Source organism: Neodiprion virginianus, chromosome 6, assembly GCF_021901495.1.
Source record: "Neodiprion virginianus isolate iyNeoVirg1 chromosome 6, iyNeoVirg1.1, whole genome shotgun sequence".
NCBI classification, from domain to species: domain Eukaryota; kingdom Metazoa; phylum Arthropoda; class Insecta; order Hymenoptera; family Diprionidae; genus Neodiprion; species Neodiprion virginianus.
This window is the reverse complement of record NC_060882.1, coordinates 6,063,795-6,083,866: the sequence shown is the minus strand read 5'-3', so window position 1 is coordinate 6,083,866 and position 20,072 is coordinate 6,063,795. Positions and strand designations below refer to the sequence as shown.

The window sequence follows — 20,072 nt, the reverse complement described above, 5'->3', positions numbered from 1 at the left end:
CTACGCAACAGCTATCATGGATGTTTAATTTCAACATCGCGGCGTCAATCGTACAGCACGCTTAGGTCGATATTACAAGTTTTTCCTAATGCGGTGCTTGCGGAAAATATAAACTAGTCGTGACCATTTTACGATCATCACACCCGATATGGAGCTCTGAACGTAGAATTTTTATACTATTTTTCACGCAAGGGATATTCGTATCATGTCTGGATACTACAGCGTCAATCGTCATCGGTACTAAAGGTCTGAAATCAAATACTCGGAAAACAGCCATCTCGTCGTGATATAACGATGCTGCAGTGTAAATAAAGGTATATCCATACATTAGGGTGATCCTTACTTAGGATGTTGACGATTTTTTTTCGCACCACCCCCCAAATCAATTATAAATAATTCCAAAACAATTTCATAATTCTTTCAGATTTTTATATCAATTCTAAGCCGTGCCTGTAAATGGATGGATATCACCATTCAAAATGCACCTGTTTCAAATACATTCTCAGCATATATTTTATTGTAAGAGTGACGATGTTCGAATCAATCTGTAATTGCGAAGATTTAGTGAGTATTAGTACTGCTATATGAGAAAAAATTCACATCATCATACCAACCAATCTCGACGATTTGCACACCCTAGAAATTTGACTTTTTCTTTTTATTTATAAGAAATGCAATTGTCTATATAACCTGGTATGATGATGTGAATTTTTTCTCAGATAGTAGCACTAATGCTCACTAGAACCTCACATTCATGGATTTTTTCGAACATTATTACTTTTACAGTAAAATATATACTAAGGACGTGTCCGAAATACGTGTATTTTAAATTGGGAAATCCTTCCTCTTACAGGCACGGGTTACAGTTGATATAAAAATCTGGAAAAAATTGTGAATTGTTTTTGAATTATTTATAGTTTATTTGGTGGGGTGATTCGGAATAAATTCGTCAACATTCTAAATGAGGACCACCCTACCATGCATAGGTACGAGTTACTGCAGTATGTATCGTATTATAAGGAACTAGGGCAACTGGTAATAAATTCGCAGCAAAACTAGGGTAGAATTCATCCGGACTTCATTTGCCTCAGTAAATCGTGAAAGATCATGATTTATGTATCTTCACTGATTGTATTCGTACCAAATATTTAATTGAGGTTTCGATATCGTGTCACACTCGAGAAATACGTGACAGGCAATTGAGATTACAAAGCGATTGATTTTTTTTCTCTACCCTTTCCCACGGGTTCAACCTAAATCGCCTGAATGCGGAATTGCGGATAGCGTAAGATGTATGTATCGACATGTATGTATACATAGGATATGTGTTACAAGGACAGGAAGACATGTGTGGGGGCATGAAAGCTCATCGAATCCAGTGATCGTGACCTTTTATTCGATACATCTTTGTCGAGCAAACGGGGCTCGCGGCAATGCGCAAAAGCCGGAAGAGGTTGTAGGCGCGTGCCGAAGCACGCCATGCAGCGGCTTATAACATTTGAATTTATCGACCGTCGTTTCCTCATACGTGTTACCGACTCTATTAGCGTTAGTTGTTCTCGGTCCGAGGTAGGCAAGCGCATCGGAAACCCGGAGTACCGGTGGCATCCATCCGTCGCTGAGCCAATAGTCGAGCGTCGTTGGACGAAGGGGGCCAATCGGGACGGAGAACAAGAAATACTGGTAATACTCGGAGTGTGTTCCTCGCGTTCAATAATGGTGGTCGCAGGATCCTTGGTATACGAAAGTCGAAAAGTTGATTGTATTAAAAATTAAAATCCAAAATGGCAGTGGTGGGCATTTGGAAATGTGCAAGAAGCGTGATGTAAATATGAAAAGCATTCAAACATAAGGTTCGTAGCACGTTGAATTACTCAAATTACGGAGTACCACGTATCGCGTTAACTTCTGAGCTGAAATATCCGTGGACACGATGTCCGTTCTGGTCATCGGAACGGCAAGCGCAACATTTTTTTCATCTCCGCATTGTAATCGCGGCACGATCGCATATTAATGCGTTTATTTGTATGAAAAAATATACGCTTCCCTTGAATCTCGGCGTCTCTCGTCAACCAAGTATCGATCAACGCTATTACGGGCTCAATCAAACGTATTCTGGTATAGCGTGGATAATCGAACAAGAAAAAAAAGTTTATTTCCGCATTATTAATTTATGTTTTTTTCCCCATTATTCGTTTTTTTTTTGCTTTTTTCAGGTCCTCTCTTAACTCCAACAAGAGCAAACTTTAACTGGCCTATTCTGCGACCCTCGATACATTACGCATAAAGAGCAAACAATTTACATGAAAGTAGTGCAAAAAAAGTTTGAAGAAAAAGAAGGAAATAAAAAAATTATCATAAACTTATAATATCATCGACTAATGGCATCCTCCGCTATCGCTGTTCCCTCCGGAACAGCTCAGCTTCCGACCACCGGAGGGTCCTTAGGGATGGAGGAAACCGACGGAAGCGACATTTTTGGCGACAGGAATGGAACTTATGCTGCGGGAAGTCCTGGAGACGCTTTAGAGGAGATCACCTGCGGAGCCGAAGACACTAGGGACCAGGCATGTAGTCTCTGCGAGGGAAAATTGTGCTCTCCTAGAGTCCTGGGCTGTTTACACGTGTTCTGTGAAGCTTGTTTGGATAAACTTTTGATGGACGAAGCCGGGGACTCTAAAGTTGGTTCAGTTCTGAGCTGTCCTCAGTGCAAACAGGAAACTAGGGTTGGACCTAAGGGTGCTGGGTCACTCATGTGCGACTACGTTCTTACCAATATATTGGATATGTCCGCCATTGAGAACATGGCCGTGTTGTGCACGTCGTGCAAAACTAAGGAAAGCGCGGTCGCGCGATGCTCCGATTGCGCCAATTTTCTTTGCCCGAACTGTAATACTGCTCACCAATTTATGAGGTGCTTTGAAAGTCACAAGGTCATCGCTTTTGAAGAGCTTAAACAATCCAACGAAGCTATACCTATACATAAACCTATTTTTTGTGAGTCTCATCCTGCCGAAAATATGAAATTTTACTGCTACACGTGTCAGGTTAGTACTTTGCGTCATTTTACAATGTATTTTAAGCGCATAACAATCTGTGTCACTCGTGATGCTTGCAATTTAGACAGTAGTCATCAATAGCTTATCTGAAAAGAGCAGGAGGATTGACAATTTCCATCGAGTTATAAGATATCATATTTATGAATTGGAATCTTTATTTATGAGTTATCTTAATTTTTTGTTACATCGCTCCCATAACTAATCTCGCTACTTGCTGCTGCTAGTGAAATTAAGAAAATGTAAAGAACTCGTGACGTGGTACATATTTGTTATACAATTTTGAGGCATCTGTTGTATTCGTATACTGCAAATTCACAAAAGTACAGCAAACGTCATAAGCTACAAAATTGACTCGCCGACACAAATATAAACAACATGCAAATCGTTTCGTGAATAATGAATAAAATGAATCTCATACTAAATAACACAAACACGAGTAATATTTCTTGCTGCAAATCTATTTGAATCAATATCTGCACTTTTAGAAGCTCAAGAAATCCAAGACTTGATTCAATTATGTTATTTTTAGAAGAAATGAATGCAAACTGAAGTACCGAATGCCATTGATTAACTTAATTTTCGATATTCATATAATTAGCATCCCAAAGAATTAGCATCAGAGTCAATTTCCAAACTTGAAACATAATAATCCGAATTTTTTTTTTTTTAGTATTTGTTTTCAACATTTTTCCTACCCACTTGTCTATGCTATCAAAACAAATTGAAATACGTTTGCATTTCATAATAAATATAATAAATTCTCTCCTAATTTTTTTCTAACTTTTTAATTTAAATGACTTCGACATTTGTGGCAACCACATTCTGAAATTTTGTGTACAATTAAATGTAGCACGTATTTTATCCAGACTTTCTGACTCTAACAGAGAAACTAATATCATATTTTTTTTTCTTAAAAAGACATAGGTAACAAATTGTGAAAAATTAACATTTGAAATGTACGCACTAAACATTAGTGAATTAAAAATTGCAATTTGATAAGTTGATTTTTATCTCTTGATGATTTAAAGATCAAACATCTTTCACTAGTCACCTTAAAGATTGATTATTGTCTACTTTACGTAGCTAGAGATAATATTGATAAAAGCGACCCAACAAAAAACAGTTGCCTGGTAAAAATTGAAATTAAAAGCTTACATAGAGAACAATGTTCGATCTTTAAATCATCAGGAGATAAAAATCAGTTTATCAAATTGCAATTTTTAGTCCACTAATGTTTAATACCTACGAAAATATTACCAATTTGATTAATATTTATTCAAACGTCTGTACACAGAATGAAATGATAGGAAAAAAAAATTACAATCTGTTGACCTGTTAGATTTTTTTGCCCCATGTAGGGATAAAATGGGATTTTACGGTCCGTTTTGTGGGTCTAAAATCCCGCTTACACACCTGTACGTTTAAGTTGAAAAAGTATGTAAGAGGAAAAATCAACATCGGGATAAAATACAGGTCAAGCTTCGGAAGGCATAATTAACAATTTTCACTTTCATTTTGAGTTTGAAAATTCAAAAATTAACAATTGATTGATAAAGGTTGTTTGATTTAAATTTACATTTGTAAATCACATAATTGAACCCAGTTCATATTTTCATTCAGTTACAAACCTTTCTGTGATGAATCAAAAAATTTATATTATCATTACATTTAATAAATATGAATAAATATATTTTTTAACAATAAAGTATTATTGTTCTTAAGGAGGGGCTGCTCACCCCCACTTGGGCTTTGCCCTTCCGTGCCCATGTACGCGACCTTCTTCATCCTGTCTTTTTTTTTTTTGTAATTTTTTTACAATCTTTTTCAATTTTACGGCTGGTAGGACAAAAAAGATTGTATGCATCACGAGCGTAACGATTTACACCTTTGTGCGATCATGTCAGGCACTTGGCGTGTAAAACCGTGTTTTATACTCTAGTAACGAAAACTACTATGTCTTGGCAGTTTTTTAACTGACAATACAACTATCCAAAATATAATGAAATACTACAATCATTCTACAAAGACATCACGATTATTTAGAAAAACCTAGCACAATTATTGATGAAAGAGGTCCAGCATTCAATGCACTGATTCTCGTCCGTAATCCATATTGAATTGACAATTTTAGTTCAAGTATCAGAACACAATATATGGTTTTCACAGTTGAATTTCTAATTCATGTACCATTTTGAATAGTTCATGATTTTGTTCTGTAACTTGTAACTAATTTTGATGTTAAATTCTGTGCGACAGGAGCCAATATGCAACGAGTGCTTGCTGGTTGAACACAAGGCTCCGGATCACCAGTACGAGCGACTGACGGATGCAGAGCCGCGACAGAAAGAGGAACTCTGTAACTTGATGACTGAAAGCAAATCTAGAATTGCAGAATGCGATCAGGCCTCGTCTCAGTTGGACAATGCGCTTAGCGAGTTGCAAGCTCAACATGACCAGGCCAAAGATTTAATTAACGAGACTTTTCAAAGTTACAAGGCAGTTCTCGAAAAATGCCGGGAAAATGCTCTAGACACACTTGAACAACTACATTCCGAACGTGAGCTCAAGATAATGGATACTTTCCATAGGTGAAGAAAATCCTTCATTCAAAATTTATTTTCTATAGAATGATATTGTCTTTCCGTTGTTTCCCCTTCGGATTCATCGTAAAATTCTGTGGAAATCATGCCTATATTTTTTCAACCAACTGATTTGCTGCAGAGATGTATAATTGAGTTAATAAAAGTTATGGAAATTGCTCTTTTTCCAGCGTCGAGAAAACCGTCGAGAAAATAGAAGATGCTTGTCGTTTTACCTCAAGACTATTAGAGCACGGAGATGCAGTCGAGATTCTAGCTCTTCGAAGAGTAGTTGGTTCACAACTATTGAGCCTAATCAAAAGTACACCAAAGCTAAACGTCACGTTCTCTATTGAGTTTGAAACGGACTTTAACCACTTTGAAAAGACTGTCAAGGTAAGTAGTTTGCAGTAATGCAAATTATTCAAATTCTAGTTAGGTAGTTAAAAAATTGTGAAAACTGTACCTGAGGTAAGATATTACTGATAAGCTTAATAGATGAGGAAAATTCGAGTACTTTGAAATCATTTTGACGCCATAGAAGTGTTATATGAAATTATTCCTTTCAATGGATTTCCAATTTGCTAACAGAAGACTTGAAAAAGGTTGAACCTCTTTAGTGGCTTGTCTAGAACTCTAATTATCGAAGTTAGTAAGCCCATCAGTAAAGTCTCAAATATTCACAGAAATCAATTTCCAAATATAACTTTAGTTGTTCTCAAAGTTTCCATAAAACTTTTCTGTACTTGAAGCAAGATAAAATAAAACGCCAATAAATAAAACAGTTTTGCGGGATAATAGTTTTGGTTGGTGCAATGTTTGAGCACTATTGGGCTACTTGTCTAATAAAGCAATGTTTGGTACTGCTGATGGCAAACGACAAACTTAGCAACTATAATTCCAAGTGCGTGGTTCCATGGGATTGTAAAATGATAGGAGTATTTAGGTAACAACCTGATTGGATTTTTATGGAGTTGTTACCTAACTGTTACCCCTGTGGTGATTTACAGGAATCCTTCGGTAAATTTCGCACGGAAAGTACGCCAACCAGGACTCAGGAAAAAGCTCCAAGCGTTACTGGAGTTTCCGTTCAACAGATGGCCCATAATTCAATGGGTTGTCCTAGTTCAATTACTACCAGTTCCCCCATTTCACTTCCTGCTTCTATGCAGTCATCCTTTGAAGGTGAACCGTCATTCGTTATCCCCCCGACTTCCAGTCCCCAAAATGTACCGCCACCACCGCCTCCTGTCTCTCTTCCCCCAGGTCCAATTCACGGTCTCACTAGTATTCAAGAGTACAATCTTCAGCAACTTGCCAGTCTAGCTGAAAAAGTGGAGATGGCAGGTGACAGTGGCGTTGTAGGCCCCAGCTCAAATTCCAGCCCTACTCCGTCCTTCACATTGGCTGAATTGTTTACCGGGGACCTCAGCTCGACAAGTCATGCCATCAACAATCTTCAGGCTTTAGCCAAGCTTGGAAACACACTTGGTAATCAAGGTAAATTTCAACATCAACAATATGTTATTTTAATTTTTCTTTCACAATGTTTCCACTTCCCAAACACCCGAGCCCAATTAATTATTTAAGATCATCATAATTAAACAACTCACTGTATACAGATCTCGGTAACACTGCTTTGAACGGAGGTGGGGGCCTAGTTCTGGGCCGTGGTCCATCTCCTAGTTTGGTCGACAACTCTAGCCTAGGATCTTTGACTGCTAATAGTATTTTAAACGGAGGATTTCAATCACTCTCTTCTTCAACATCGCCAATACTTTCGCGGGGACCAGGTAAGTGAAGTAATAAATTTCAGGGAACTATTCCTATAGTCTATATTATTCTTTCTATTGAATTTTTGCATTCAATGGTATCAGATAAATCGATTTCAGTAGGGACAATCAAAACTGTTACAGATGATCTTATAGGAGACTCAATGCACAACATCCCCGTTGCTGTCGGTGGCACAGTAGGTAACGTTAGTGGTACTGGAAGTGGGAATTATGCTCACCCACGTTCCAGCAACCCAAAACTTACCCCTATGCAGATTAGGTGCAAATTTGGACAGCTAGGACCGAGTAAAGGACAATTTAACTCGCCTCATGGATTTTGTTTGGGGACAGACGAGGACATAGTAGTAGCTGATACCAATAACCACAGAATTCAGGTACTTTTTGGGGTTGTAGGAAATAAAGAATTAGCATTGATGCAGGAAAGAATCCAAAGATTGAAATTTTCCTCACAAAGTTTAATGCAGTGCAATTTCGTTTATACAAGGTGTTCGAGAAGATTGGAACATTCAAATTCCAATTCGGTATCCCTGGAAAAGAAGAAGGTCAATTATGGTACCCACGAAAGGTCGCAGTGATGAGAAATAGTGGGAAGTTTGTTGTGTGCGACAGAGGTAACGAGCGCTCTAGAATGCAGATATTCACTAAAAATGGCCATTTCATCAAGAAAATAGCTATTCGATATATCGACATAGTAGCTGGACTCGCAGTCACTAGTCAAGGGCAGATTGTAGCTGTAGATAGCGTATCTCCGACTGTTTTTGTCATCAGTGACACTGGAGAACTTCTCCGGTGGTTTGACTGCAGCGATTATATGAGAGAGCCGAGTGATATTGCTATCAGTGGTGAGTTTGGAACGACCTATTATTCAGCTTGTAATCTTTTCTCTGCGACTATGAGCAAGTATTCGAAGATACTCCCAACATTTATATAAAAACTATGTTATTTTAGGGAAGGAGTACTTCGTTTGCGATTTTAAAGGACATTGTGTAGTAGTTTTCAATGAAGAAGGTCTATTTTTACGCCGTATCGGTTGTGAGAACATAACAAACTTTCCAAACGGCATTGATGTTGGCGATGCCGGTGACGTGCTTATAGGTGATTCGCACGGTAACCGTTTTCATGTGGCTGTTTTCACAAGAGATGGTTCCCTTGTCTCAGAATTCGAGTGTCCGTACGTCAAGGTAATATTATTTATCTATAGTACTCTGAATGAACATTGGTTACGTTTTGGTATCGTTAAATAAAGACAGGGACAGATTCATAACTATATTGATATATTACAGGTCTCACGTTGTTGTGGACTCAAAATCACGTCAGAGGGATACATAGTCACCTTGGCCAAAAACAACCACCACGTACTTGTTCTCAACACCCTATACATATTATGAGGCGTGGTGAGACCAATAATTATAACTTAACTTCCTCCTGCAAGTGGAACCTTTTGGAACTGCTTTGCTTGCAACGAAAGACAAACGCATGCCCAGGGCAATTTTTCGGTTGACTTTCGGGCCTATCAAAGCAATAGTAAGTGCAGCAGCATGCAGCTTTATATAGTAATACAGTACATGCGTCCTTTTTTTAAAATGAAAGTAACACATCCGGGAAAAAGGTAAGCGTACATCTCCGACCAAACAGTATAAAATATAGAAGTTAGTTACCTGATTACATTGGGAAACCCGTTGAAATACACAAGCTACGTTATTTGAAACAGTGGTATTATTGTTCGAGGCCGAAAAGCAATTAACATGGCCTTTTGTCAAATTTGATTTTACATCATTTTTGACACGTCAGTATTTTAGGTACATTCGTTAATCAAACTAATCTAGTCTGGGGCAAAGTCCATCGAGTAAACTCGCTAACATCCATTTACTCGTATAAATAAAAGCTCTACTTTGCTTTGATTGCCTGTTAATAATGCGAATCTGGCGAGTAGAAAAAAGCACCAAGAGTTGGAACGAGTATTTGGCTTTTAGAACATACATTTTTTTGTAAAACGTATTTTGGAGATGGGTCGAGTTATCGTCGATAGCTCGCAAAAAATCTTTATCTCATTGAATAACTAAAGTGTTGCATGCTGCGAGATAGCTGTTAGTACTTCCTGCTCCTTACCCTTCATATCGTCATATTTAAAGAAAAAAAAAGGAAAGAAAGATGTAGTCGTTAATACAACACTCACCTAAACCACGTGAACGCCATGTTCCTGACTTTCCTGCTTATTTCACTTAATAACGTAGTTAATATCAAATACAATATATACAAAATAAAAAAAAAATAAAAAAAAAATAAAATAAAATATGTTACTACGAAAAGAAAAAGAGAAGAAAATACAAACTTACGTCTTTTTGAAAATCAAACATTTAGTAACATTTAAAAGCAAACTTACAAAGCATACTACGAACGTGAAACGAAACGATTAATTAAGTATTGCCAGCATAAAATTCAAAGTTGTTTTTAGCTCCGATTTTCGCGTTGTTAAATTAGATGAGACACGTAATGGTTAACAATATTTACTCAGGATGCTTTATTATGGTCCACCGTATGAAATATATTATATATACGAGAGTGTGAATTATTGGTTCGTGGTGCTAGTGTCCAATATCCATACCTTGTAAATGTATTTGTTATGAAATTGCAAAAGTTACTCTCTCTCTCATTTTACAATGAAAGGAAGTAATTGAATAGTTCAATATAAAGTTCGTAGATGAATATTATACTAGTATCATAGGGACGATACTTTATCTATGTAAAATAGCGTACAGTTTGCTAAACAAGTTCTATTTATGTAAATACGAAAACACAATTCATCAAATATCCATATAAGGAAAAGGTAAAAAATTACAAAAAAGAAAGAAAAAAACATACCTATATAGAAACACACATATTTTTTAGGGTTGTTTACATAACCAGCCTTAAGATTTGATTGAACTAAAATATGTAAAGTACACAAGCTAAAACATGCATCGTCAGGTATATTTTGACAGTTCTTCGTTACTGTGTTACCTTACTCATTATTATCCATGATAATATTATTAACAATATATATGTATATATGTACTATCTATACTAGTATATGTATATTATATATGTTAGTATAAAAACTTCTCTTGCCATACCAAATGTTAGGTAACACAGCCGCGTTATTAATAGTTATATTCAAACAGCTTTACTAGGTTTATCTTGCATATGGTTATACACGATCATCAAGCACGGAATAACTGAATCTAGTATTACGTACCCAAATTGCTTATCGGTTCACAATTGAAAAAACAGTGTCATGTAGAGAATTAGTAAGTGTAGTAACAGAGTAACCAACCAGTGTAGTTTTACGCGTAAATCATCAGCACATTTCGTATATACATCGCATTGCGTTAAGAGCCTACCTACACCTGAAACAAACCAGTCATAATCATCTGGTAAATGTTGCGAGGTTTTAATTTTATATATGCCATTAAAATTAATCCTGAACTATATATAATAGTCATGGTTAGCAGAGTTATAAAAATAATGCCTGTGATAATAGTATCGTCAGGATAAGTTGTGTCCTTAAGAGTCTCTGATGTTGTTGCTAGGTAATATAATTAGATGTACTAAACGAGCGAAAGCTGGTGTGTGCCTCATGTAGGTGTGTTCACGTCAAAAATGCACAACGACACCAACATGGCGCCACCAACAGTCTCACATGCGGTACACTGAAAACGAAAAAATGAATAAAAGTGAAGAGGAAAAGGAAAAGAGGAAAAAAGAAAACAAAAAAAAAAGATAAAGATAAAGAGAATATGTTGCAAATTTTTTGTCAGTCATATTATACAAACAAAAACTCATAGCATAACAAATGGATGATGACCATTATTTGAAGGAAGGAAGAGAAAAAAAATGGGGTCTTTTACCTCACAAAATTATAATATTACGCTCACCTTATATATACTTGAATATTTTAGTATAGATTTACTCTATTTACATATTTTTATCTGTGGAAGACTACTTGGCTAATTTAGGCCACTGTTGAAATTCACCCCTTATTTGCCTTGATGTTTGAATTACAATAATAATATTAAAATGAGGATTAATTGTTACGTAAATGGTAATTGTGATAGATTTTTTGATGATTTTTACAATCTCAAAAGTCTCATTATCCTAATATGTATAGAGTTATATAGAGTCACTCTCTACGTAATAGATATACTCTGCTTACACTGTTAAACTAATATTAAAATTTGACCTTACTAAATATTAACAGTTTGAACACTGTCAATATACACAATTATCATATTTTTCGGGCTTGGATAAAAGGGGTCAAAGCAATGGCTTATTATTATCATCATCGCTAACATCACTGTCCCTGCAATTGACAAACCGCTCAGAATCACACTTTCTCTTTGCTTAGTTTCAGTCGCACGACGTGGTATACTAAAACATAAGTGAACCCGTTTAGGCAACTCTATAGTCGTGTATTGGGCAAAACTGATCTGCAGGCACTGTTATCGTACCTCTTGGTAATTCCACGCGATTCTTTACCTTTGTTTTTCTTCTGTGTAGAACAATATCTTGCGATATTTATTATCATACATACAGAAATATATCCATACATATATGTAAATACATATATATGTTGGCGATTTTTCAAATTTATCAGTTCTCTACACAAGCTGGCACCAGGGAACTGTAGAATTTCAGAACTCGTTCAGTCCGTTAACTTTGTAACCATGATAGCAGGGGGAAGGCATTGAAATTGCTATTCTCGAACCATTAACGATCTGACTTAATATCATGTATACTTGAAATGTGACAAAGATTAACGAGAGCCTATCAAAACTGCTCCGTCACGAAGCAAGTTCCTCATTTTTAATATCGTACTGCGTTGAACATAGTAAATGATATTCCTGAATTCGACAAACATCAAACAGGATCAGGCGCTCGCATACATAATAATATTAATGGTAGGACTAGTACGATTCAAGATAAGCAACTACTTCAAGCCTACGGTTAATATCATAGTCTTCCTAGAATCCTAATACAATATTCATGACTTCGCTATAATTGTTAGGGCACGGCCAATTATTTAAAAATAAAAGAAAAAATATACTGGCTGGTCACAAACGGAATAAAGCGCGAAAAGAATTTGTTCCAATTACTACGCGACTTTAACTATTATGAAACGCGCCCTATTCTAACTGCTATATGCCTTTTTAGCAAACATGGCTTATACATTATTCCTGAGGATCTTTTTTCTTTAAGCATAATTTGACTTATATTTATATATAAAAGAAGTTTATGAACAAAAATTGAGAAAAACCTGAAAAAAAACAAAACGTATAAAAAAAAAAAAAAAATTCGATCGTTCATCCGTATATGATAGGTATTCATCATTATTTTTGTAACAATATTTTTATTCCTCAGTCATTCATATATTATACATTGTATTTAATATGATTAATTTTTATCTTTATGCAAGCATTATGTGTTCTGGCTGTTTACAACGCTGTTATAGCGTATTTATTTCAATATGTTAGGGTTGCCTCTCTACCAAATTTTTGCTGGAGGCATTTATCTAGGCTTGATATTTTGCTTTATTACAAACATTTTATTTACGTGACTATTCATTATTATTATTAGAATTTAACTTCTTCCACAAATTTGTATTTATATTATTTATACTATATTATCGTTTGATTCAATTATTTTACGTTCTATATTTGTGGTTGCGTTAAATGAGATGAGAAGAAAAGTGGAAAAGAGAAAAAAAAAATATTATTACACATTTATTTTACGTTTTGTTGCAATCTGCTTCTCTACTGGGGAGTGAAGTTTATTATTTAGATAGTTGAATATTGTTATTACTAGTAATTTTTTTTTTTTTTCAAATACTCACTCTGAGATAGTGCGATGATGCCATGCTATTTGGCTTACACCATTACTTCATACAAATAACTAATTAGTTTGCATAGTATTTAGATATAAAATAATAAGATACCCATACTATACTTTGCATCTATCATCTGCATTCCAAAATATTTACCATGTCGAAAACAAAAAAGAAAACGCAGCAAATACAAAGTGCTAAATCTTTGCTACATAAATACACGGTACATCTACACACTCACACACACACGCATATACACACATAGTAAATACTAAATAGGTACTGCTTTTCCCTCGCTTCATGATACATCGTTTTACTGTTCCCATCTGAGTTTATTTTTTTCCTTTTAACTTTCTGACGATTTTTTTATTTTTACTTTCGAATATTTTTATTGTTTTACTATCGTTAATTTTGTTTTCGTTTCTTGGTATTTAATCGAAAATACAAGAAATAAATTCTTTAGTGCCAAACAAAATATTTATACGTAATAAGTATTGCTTATGAGTTATTTTATTATTCAGACTTTTGAATTTGTGCCGTGTGAAGTATCGAGGTAATTAGAGTAAGAAAAATTTACGATTAAATCCTTGATTAGTCAGTTAAAGTACAAATATTTAATGTATTCTATTGTTAGTTGATAAGTGATGAGAGTTGCATCAAGCGTAATGAGTGTTACTTTGTTCCATTCCTCAATAGCACTAGCTTTATTTATTTGCATTAGTTACTTGTTGTAATACTTAACAGGCTGAGAGAGGGTAAAAAAGGAAAAGGTCATGCAATCGCCCTGTAGATTATCATTCATTAATTTTTTTTTTCAATACCCTAATTGTCCCCTTTCCGAGGTACTTTGTTTACATATCAAATTGACCACCAAACGACACAGTTGCATTCCATTGGTATGCTTAATTGCGTCTATCAGGGTTCGAGGATGCATACCTTTAAATGTTCCGTGATCTCTGTGTGTTCCCACTGATAATTTGTATATTGTGATTTTTAAACCAATATTTGGCGAATGCTGATTATTAAGGAAAAATGGTTATTATATCACTAATCTGTGCTGTTAAATGTTTCCAAAGATTAAAATGATTAGTTCTACTGTTAACTAGTGTTACACGCCTCTGCGCTTGACGTTATACGGTAAAATATTCATTCTTCTGTATAATGGATACTGGACTCGTCAGGTTTGCAACAGTACTCACATACTCGGTATAATATCCTTGCAAAGTCAACGTGTAACGTAGTTTCGCAAGAGGCATGTAACTAAGTAGCGATATCGTGAAAAAGACAAGATTTTAACAACTTGACATATTAAGTACTTTGTACTGTGGAGTATTGCCGCTACTTGCATAAATATCAGTTTTGTGACTTAAAATTCATGAAAAATCTGTTGATTAGTTCGATTGTAAGCCATGTTTTCCTACAACAACTTCCATTGGTACTATTTTATTTGATTGACTGTTTTTATATAACAAAAAAAAAAAAAAAAAACAACTTGAAAAATTCTAAACTATTAAAGTGTCCCGGGTATCACCTATGTCACGTTCCAAACTATAAAACCAGAATGAGAATAGTACAACTTACGAAATGAAGAAAATAAATAATTTAAACAAAAAATAAATTGTAATGCAATATGGAAGACGTATGTATGAATATATTTTTTATATGCTAATGGGATGTCGAGGAACATGGTCTCAGGATATGATGTAAAACGTATTATTCACAGCCATATAAAGACCAGACAGTTAGTCTTGGCTGTCTATAAACATCGGCTCCCAAAACCTACTCAGCCTTGGTACTGAAATACCTTGTCACTAAAAAATTGATTTTCAAAGTATTTTATTTGATTTCATTAAATGTTAGTCGTTTACTCTTGATTTATTATTTTTAGGAAATATGCTTTGGTTTTCAGGTTTTTTTTTTTTTGTTTTTTTAATTTACTATTTCGTTTATGATTTTTTTTTTTTAATTCTTCCAAAGTTTGTTAAGGCTAGTCCGTAATTATCTGAAACAGGGGTCTCGTTTATGTTTTGAGGCAAATCAGCTTTTTTCTACCTTGTACCTACAAAATTTTAGTTTCATTTTTATATGAAATATTAAAATTTATTGTATTATACGTATACACATCTATATACACTTTTACAAAAAAATATAATATTTTAATCTACATACCGTATTACATAAAGTAAAAAATATGGAACATTTGCTACTTGTATATTCATCAAATGTTTTAAGATGGAAATATTTTAATATAGAATGGATAATGTTAGCCTTAAAGAAAATATTCTTTGTTGACAGTATGTAGGTTTTTTCATCATATCAACTCGATTAGACATTAACTGCCAATATATACAAACTGTTCTATATTAAGGTATTTTCAAATTACTCTATCACTAAAGCAGTTCTCTAAAATATGTAGGGGCATACATTCTTGTGTGCACATAGGCTGCAATGCAATAATAATATTGTGATGCTCACAAAGCACATAACACAAGTTACAAGAAACAAAGAAAATTGTAATGTTTAACATTTCATGTGATTTTCGAAACTGTTATATTTTTTATTTCCTGCCAATTGTTTAATTTGTAACGTTGTTCTTTGTTCTTTTTCAATAAAGTAAGCAAACCAAGTGGGTCTTTATTCATTTCTACAATTGTTTTACACACGAGCTAATGATTTTCAGCAAATCATGGTTGATTCAGATTTATACAATACCTGGAGTGTCGAATTCTTGAAATGTAAGAAAATAGACCAACTGAAATGAAATTTTAGCCTTGCTTTCATATACAACACCAGCTCATGACGCATATCTATGCAAGCTAAATTATTGTAATTTAAAAACATTTAGAGAAGGCATTGAAAACGTACGAAGTGAAAAAAAAATAATATAACTTGGGTAGTTCCAAAAAAAAAAAAAAAATTAAATAAAATGACGCGAATGGTACAGAGTAAATGAATACTTATGTACGTCATTTAATAATGTTTAATTAAAGCATAAGTACCTACAATCATTTATATCGCTTCAATTAAGTGGATATTATTTGAAAACTACAGAGCAATTAGATCAATTAAAACAAAACGGAAAGTGATAATAAATAAATTAACACAGCGTATATGCAGTGGTCAAAGCATAAATAAGTAATAATTATGGTATGATCTCGATGCGATCTTATTGGCTGGGAACTCTATACTTCAAGAAAGAGGTAATAGAGAATGTAGGTAAATTTTGATCTGTGAGACTTATTTAGAATCGTTCTGTAACTCTAAAACATGTTCTATCGGCTTTGGTTTGCCATCTTCTCCAATTCGACATGGCTGTACAATTCCTTCCCTAAAAAATAAAAATATTTTTTCAACGGGAGTGATTTCTATGTTATCGTATTTAAAAACTGCATCACTCGAGATATGCCCAGAGAACAATAAATTCAATTTTCGGGCTATTGCAGTAAAGCATAGTCTAAAAATCAAAACTGCCATTATCCCAAACAAGACTTCAATGTTATCGAATAATTCTGTTGGACGTAACTTGAGGAGCACCCTTTTACTTCAAATGGAAAAATAACTTCATTTGTCAGTACCTCGTCAATTTATCCATTAGATTAGCAAGCTGAACAGCCTCATATTCCTTTCGTTCCTCACTCATTCCTTCCAAAGGATTAGGCTTTGGACTTTCGTAACAGCCAGTTATTGGATTAATTCTGTAAGAAAAATCGAAGTGTTATACATTCTGCTTGGGTACATGTTGAGTGCCAGTCGAATATCATTATCTTTTGATATACTTACTGTTCCTTGTATTTAATGTATTCATCTGTGTCACTGTCCTCTGATTCGGATGAATAATTTGTTTTTGGTTGACGACCGCCGAGAAGTCCTTTATTTGCGAACATGCCAGCTGCATTTCCGTACCCCGTGTATTTTACCATTCTAGCAACTGATGTAAGTAGTAAATGTAATTTATTCGATTTCCAATTTTATTTTTCTTATTTTATTTTTTGGAACGTAATAAAAGAAGTACATGTCTTCAATTAAACAACGTGACACAATTGGCAAATATGCTTACCACTTTCTTTGCAAAGTATAAAAATCAGCTCTGCCACTAAATCTCTGAGGTCTGTTTGTGGATTAGTTAATTGCTTACACAACTTTGCTCTAAGTGTTATACCTTCCTCAGGTCGTTTCATAACATCTTTCAATGGTGGAAGTATCTATAGAATTGAGTTAAACAATAATTAGAATTTGTGTTCTTTCAATTTTTTCGTAGGTATTCTCATCACTCAAGTAATTTCGTACCTGTAATCGAATGTACTTTCGAGCCAACCGTTGAGCTCTGGCGAGTCTTATTAGAACCGTAGCAATTGGTGAGATATTTTCTGTCAGATCAGTTTCAGAATCTAGACGTTTGTTCAAAAATTTCAATAGCGTAGAAACTGCCCTCATATCCATGTTGTGATAGACTAGTTTCACATTATCGCTCTGCACGGGTGGAATTAATGTGCTATACGAATTTATTGGTACTACTGTTAACAAATTCACAGCATGCCTGAAATATACAATTGGAACCAACTTGAATTTTTTTTACAAAGTATAGCAAATGTTGGAAGTACAAAAAACCTCAAAAAACCTGTGTCAGTCTAACTGAATAAATTCCAAACCTTAAAGTGTTCCAATGTATATTGACACCACCTTTCTTGACTGGATTGTTTATTATTTTGTAATCAATTGTGTAGAAATACATAAAACAACAAGAAAATTTATCTCTATTTATAGTAAATTGGAATAACTCACGATATGAGTTCATCCTGATTTTCAATAGTTTCGCATATCAGTAGCTCGTACAAAATAGATACTAATTTTTCATTCTTTTCCTCTTCCGTCTGTTCATCTTCGGCTCGTATGTAAAGGTTGAATAAAACTTTCAAAACTTCACAGGCAATAGCATGATCATTGACCTGTTAAATGAAGTAAGGAATTAAAAATCTGAGTTGTATTTAAATACAAATTAACGACTAAATTTCCAGCTAGGATCAATACCTTGAGAACAGATTGTGGCCTATTTCTAAGCTGCTCAGAAGTTTCTTCCAGCATCTCAATAAGATGGACTTCTGCGTTCAATTCAGTTTTAACTTTACTTCTAGTATTTATACATAGAGCAGTAACTAGAAAAAGTAGTCTAAGGTGAAACAGTCTGCCTTCGTGTGTCAGTTCGCTTCTTTGCTTGCTCAATCGTTGAACTGTTTGGGAGAGGCAAGATGATGTTTGTATCACAAGGGTCCTTGCCTGTTGACTGTTGTATATCAAATTACATAGCACTTTTAAAGTTTCCACGACAGCTGAAACAACAAAATAATAGCATATTAATCTACACTTTTACTTAGGGCATAAATTTATTTTCTGCAAATATAATCCTTTAGTTACTTGACAAATTTTAGGTCTTTACTCAAATTAGCTAAGGTAACGGAGTGATACTCACTTTCGGAATTGGAAGCAACATTTTCATTGTCAAGGTTAGTGTCTAAGTAGGCAAATCTTAATAGAGTTGCTATTCTTGATTCTGTCACCAACTCATCAATGTCAGTTTTATCTCGGCTGCGAATAAATGAATGTTACTTGGTATATCCCGATAAGAAGAATTTTAAATACATTACTTGGTTTATAACAGGAATAGAGTTAGACCTGAGCAATCTGAGTGCACTTAGACACAATTGATGTGTTGACTTATACTCCTCGTTATTGAGGGTATCGAATAACTGTGTCCAAATTCTGTTTCTCAGATTATTTTCATTAAGCTCGGTAAAATTCCTCTGTGTTTCATGCTGTAATAAATAATCAAAATAATTCTATATTTTTAGCAACTGGCAAAATGTTCGACAAGAAGCAAATAGGTGTGGTTGTTGAGTTTAATAATTTAAATTTATTAGAACGAGGTATGAAGGTACTTGTTGAAATATTCAGTAGAAATAGTATTCTTTTTTGTAATAAAGGATTGTTGAAGAGTTTGGACATAACGAATGAACAAATTCAATCTAATCGACAATTAGTAATTGAGTTAGCGAAAAAAAAATTAAAGAGCTACGACACCTGTAGGACAGGCTGCCAAAGAGCTGTTAAGATAACCTCGCCTGGGCGAAATTATTTTATAATTTACCTCAGCAATGAATTGACTCAAATTTTGAGTTAGTTCATCGGAACTCCCAGAGAAAATATCAAATTTCACAACTCCCATGTTCTGTATCATCCTTCTCGAACTGTCAGTGACGTATAGGTTTATTGTATAGTATACAATGCCGCAATTACACAGCGTTCGTTGTATTGTTGAAAAGGTATAATAACGAAACTGCGTTAACACTTGATTACATTTTAGAGCACTTAGAATATGTTCATGAATTTGTGGTGTATCGTATATTAGAACGCGAAACCTGCAAACTGTAATTCGGACTTCGGTCCCGGCTTCTTCGTGACGAACCTATACGTGCTTCTACAGAAGCCCTACGAAGCGTGTGACTATAGGTATGTATTTACATGTAATACATTTGCGACTGTGCGTGACAATCGTCACCGATGCCTATGTACCAACAAATATCAAGGTTCCGCCTGCTTTCGTTGTTAAATATCCGCCAAAGCAACCGAGAGATGGCGTCGCCACCTTAACACATTCCAATGTTCGTATGCGTGATGGATGAAGGCTGAAGGCAATTGGAGTACACTATCGTTTTCGCTCTGCGCTGTGATTGGCTGAGGGTGCTTCCTGAACCAATCAGCGCGCAGAGGGAGAGAGATAGAGAAA

The 20,072-nt window shown here is 34.8% G+C and overlaps 2 protein-coding genes across 2 annotated transcripts; one reads left to right on the top strand and one right to left on the bottom strand.

The window, feature by feature from the left end:
- The first annotated feature begins 1,610 nt into the window (after positions 1-1,610).
- LOC124307581 (brain tumor protein) lies at positions 1,611-14,806 on the top strand. The gene is made up of 10 exons (XM_046769409.1): positions 1,611-1,853; positions 2,217-3,047; positions 5,316-5,647; positions 5,830-6,034; positions 6,649-7,138; positions 7,261-7,431; positions 7,555-7,805; positions 7,916-8,273; positions 8,380-8,612; positions 8,715-14,806. Exons 2-10 carry the CDS (start codon positions 2,382-2,384, stop codon positions 8,817-8,819), a joined length of 2,811 nt encoding a protein of 936 aa, XP_046625365.1. The 5' UTR covers positions 1,611-1,853; positions 2,217-2,381; the 3' UTR covers positions 8,820-14,806.
- Positions 14,807-15,610: 804 nt separating this feature from the next.
- Positions 15,611-19,842, bottom strand: LOC124307586 (synembryn-A). Its single transcript, XM_046769416.1, has 10 exons — positions 19,434-19,842; positions 18,962-19,101; positions 18,759-18,874; positions 18,320-18,618; positions 18,074-18,237; positions 17,579-17,828; positions 17,349-17,493; positions 17,072-17,219; positions 16,867-16,986; positions 15,611-16,619 (listed from the first exon to the last, which is right to left on the bottom strand). The coding sequence occupies exons 1-10, from the start codon at positions 19,521-19,523 to the stop codon at positions 16,529-16,531; spliced, it is 1,563 nt and encodes a 520-aa protein (XP_046625372.1). The 5' UTR covers positions 19,524-19,842; the 3' UTR covers positions 15,611-16,528.
- Positions 19,843-20,072: the final 230 nt, after the last annotated feature.

Coding starts and splice junctions, on each gene's coding strand:
- LOC124307581 (XM_046769409.1), top strand. CDS start 2,382: ATGGCATCCTCCGCTATCGCTGTTCCCTCCGGAACAGCTCAGCTTCCG. Junction 7,432..7,554: donor AATACTTTCGCGGGGACCAG/GTAAGTGAAGTA, acceptor AAACTGTTACAG/ATGATCTTATAGGAGACTCA. Junction 8,274..8,379: donor GAGTGATATTGCTATCAGTG/GTGAGTTTGGAA, acceptor ATGTTATTTTAG/GGAAGGAGTACTTCGTTTGC.
- LOC124307586 (XM_046769416.1), bottom strand. CDS start 19,523: ATGATACAGAACATGGGAGTTGTGAAATTTGATATTTTCTCTGGGAGT. Junction 19,102..19,433: donor TGAGTCAATTCATTGCTGAG/GTAAATTATAAA, acceptor TATTTATTACAG/CATGAAACACAGAGGAATTT. Junction 18,875..18,961: donor AGTGCACTCAGATTGCTCAG/GTCTAACTCTAT, acceptor ATTTATTCGCAG/CCGAGATAAAACTGACATTG.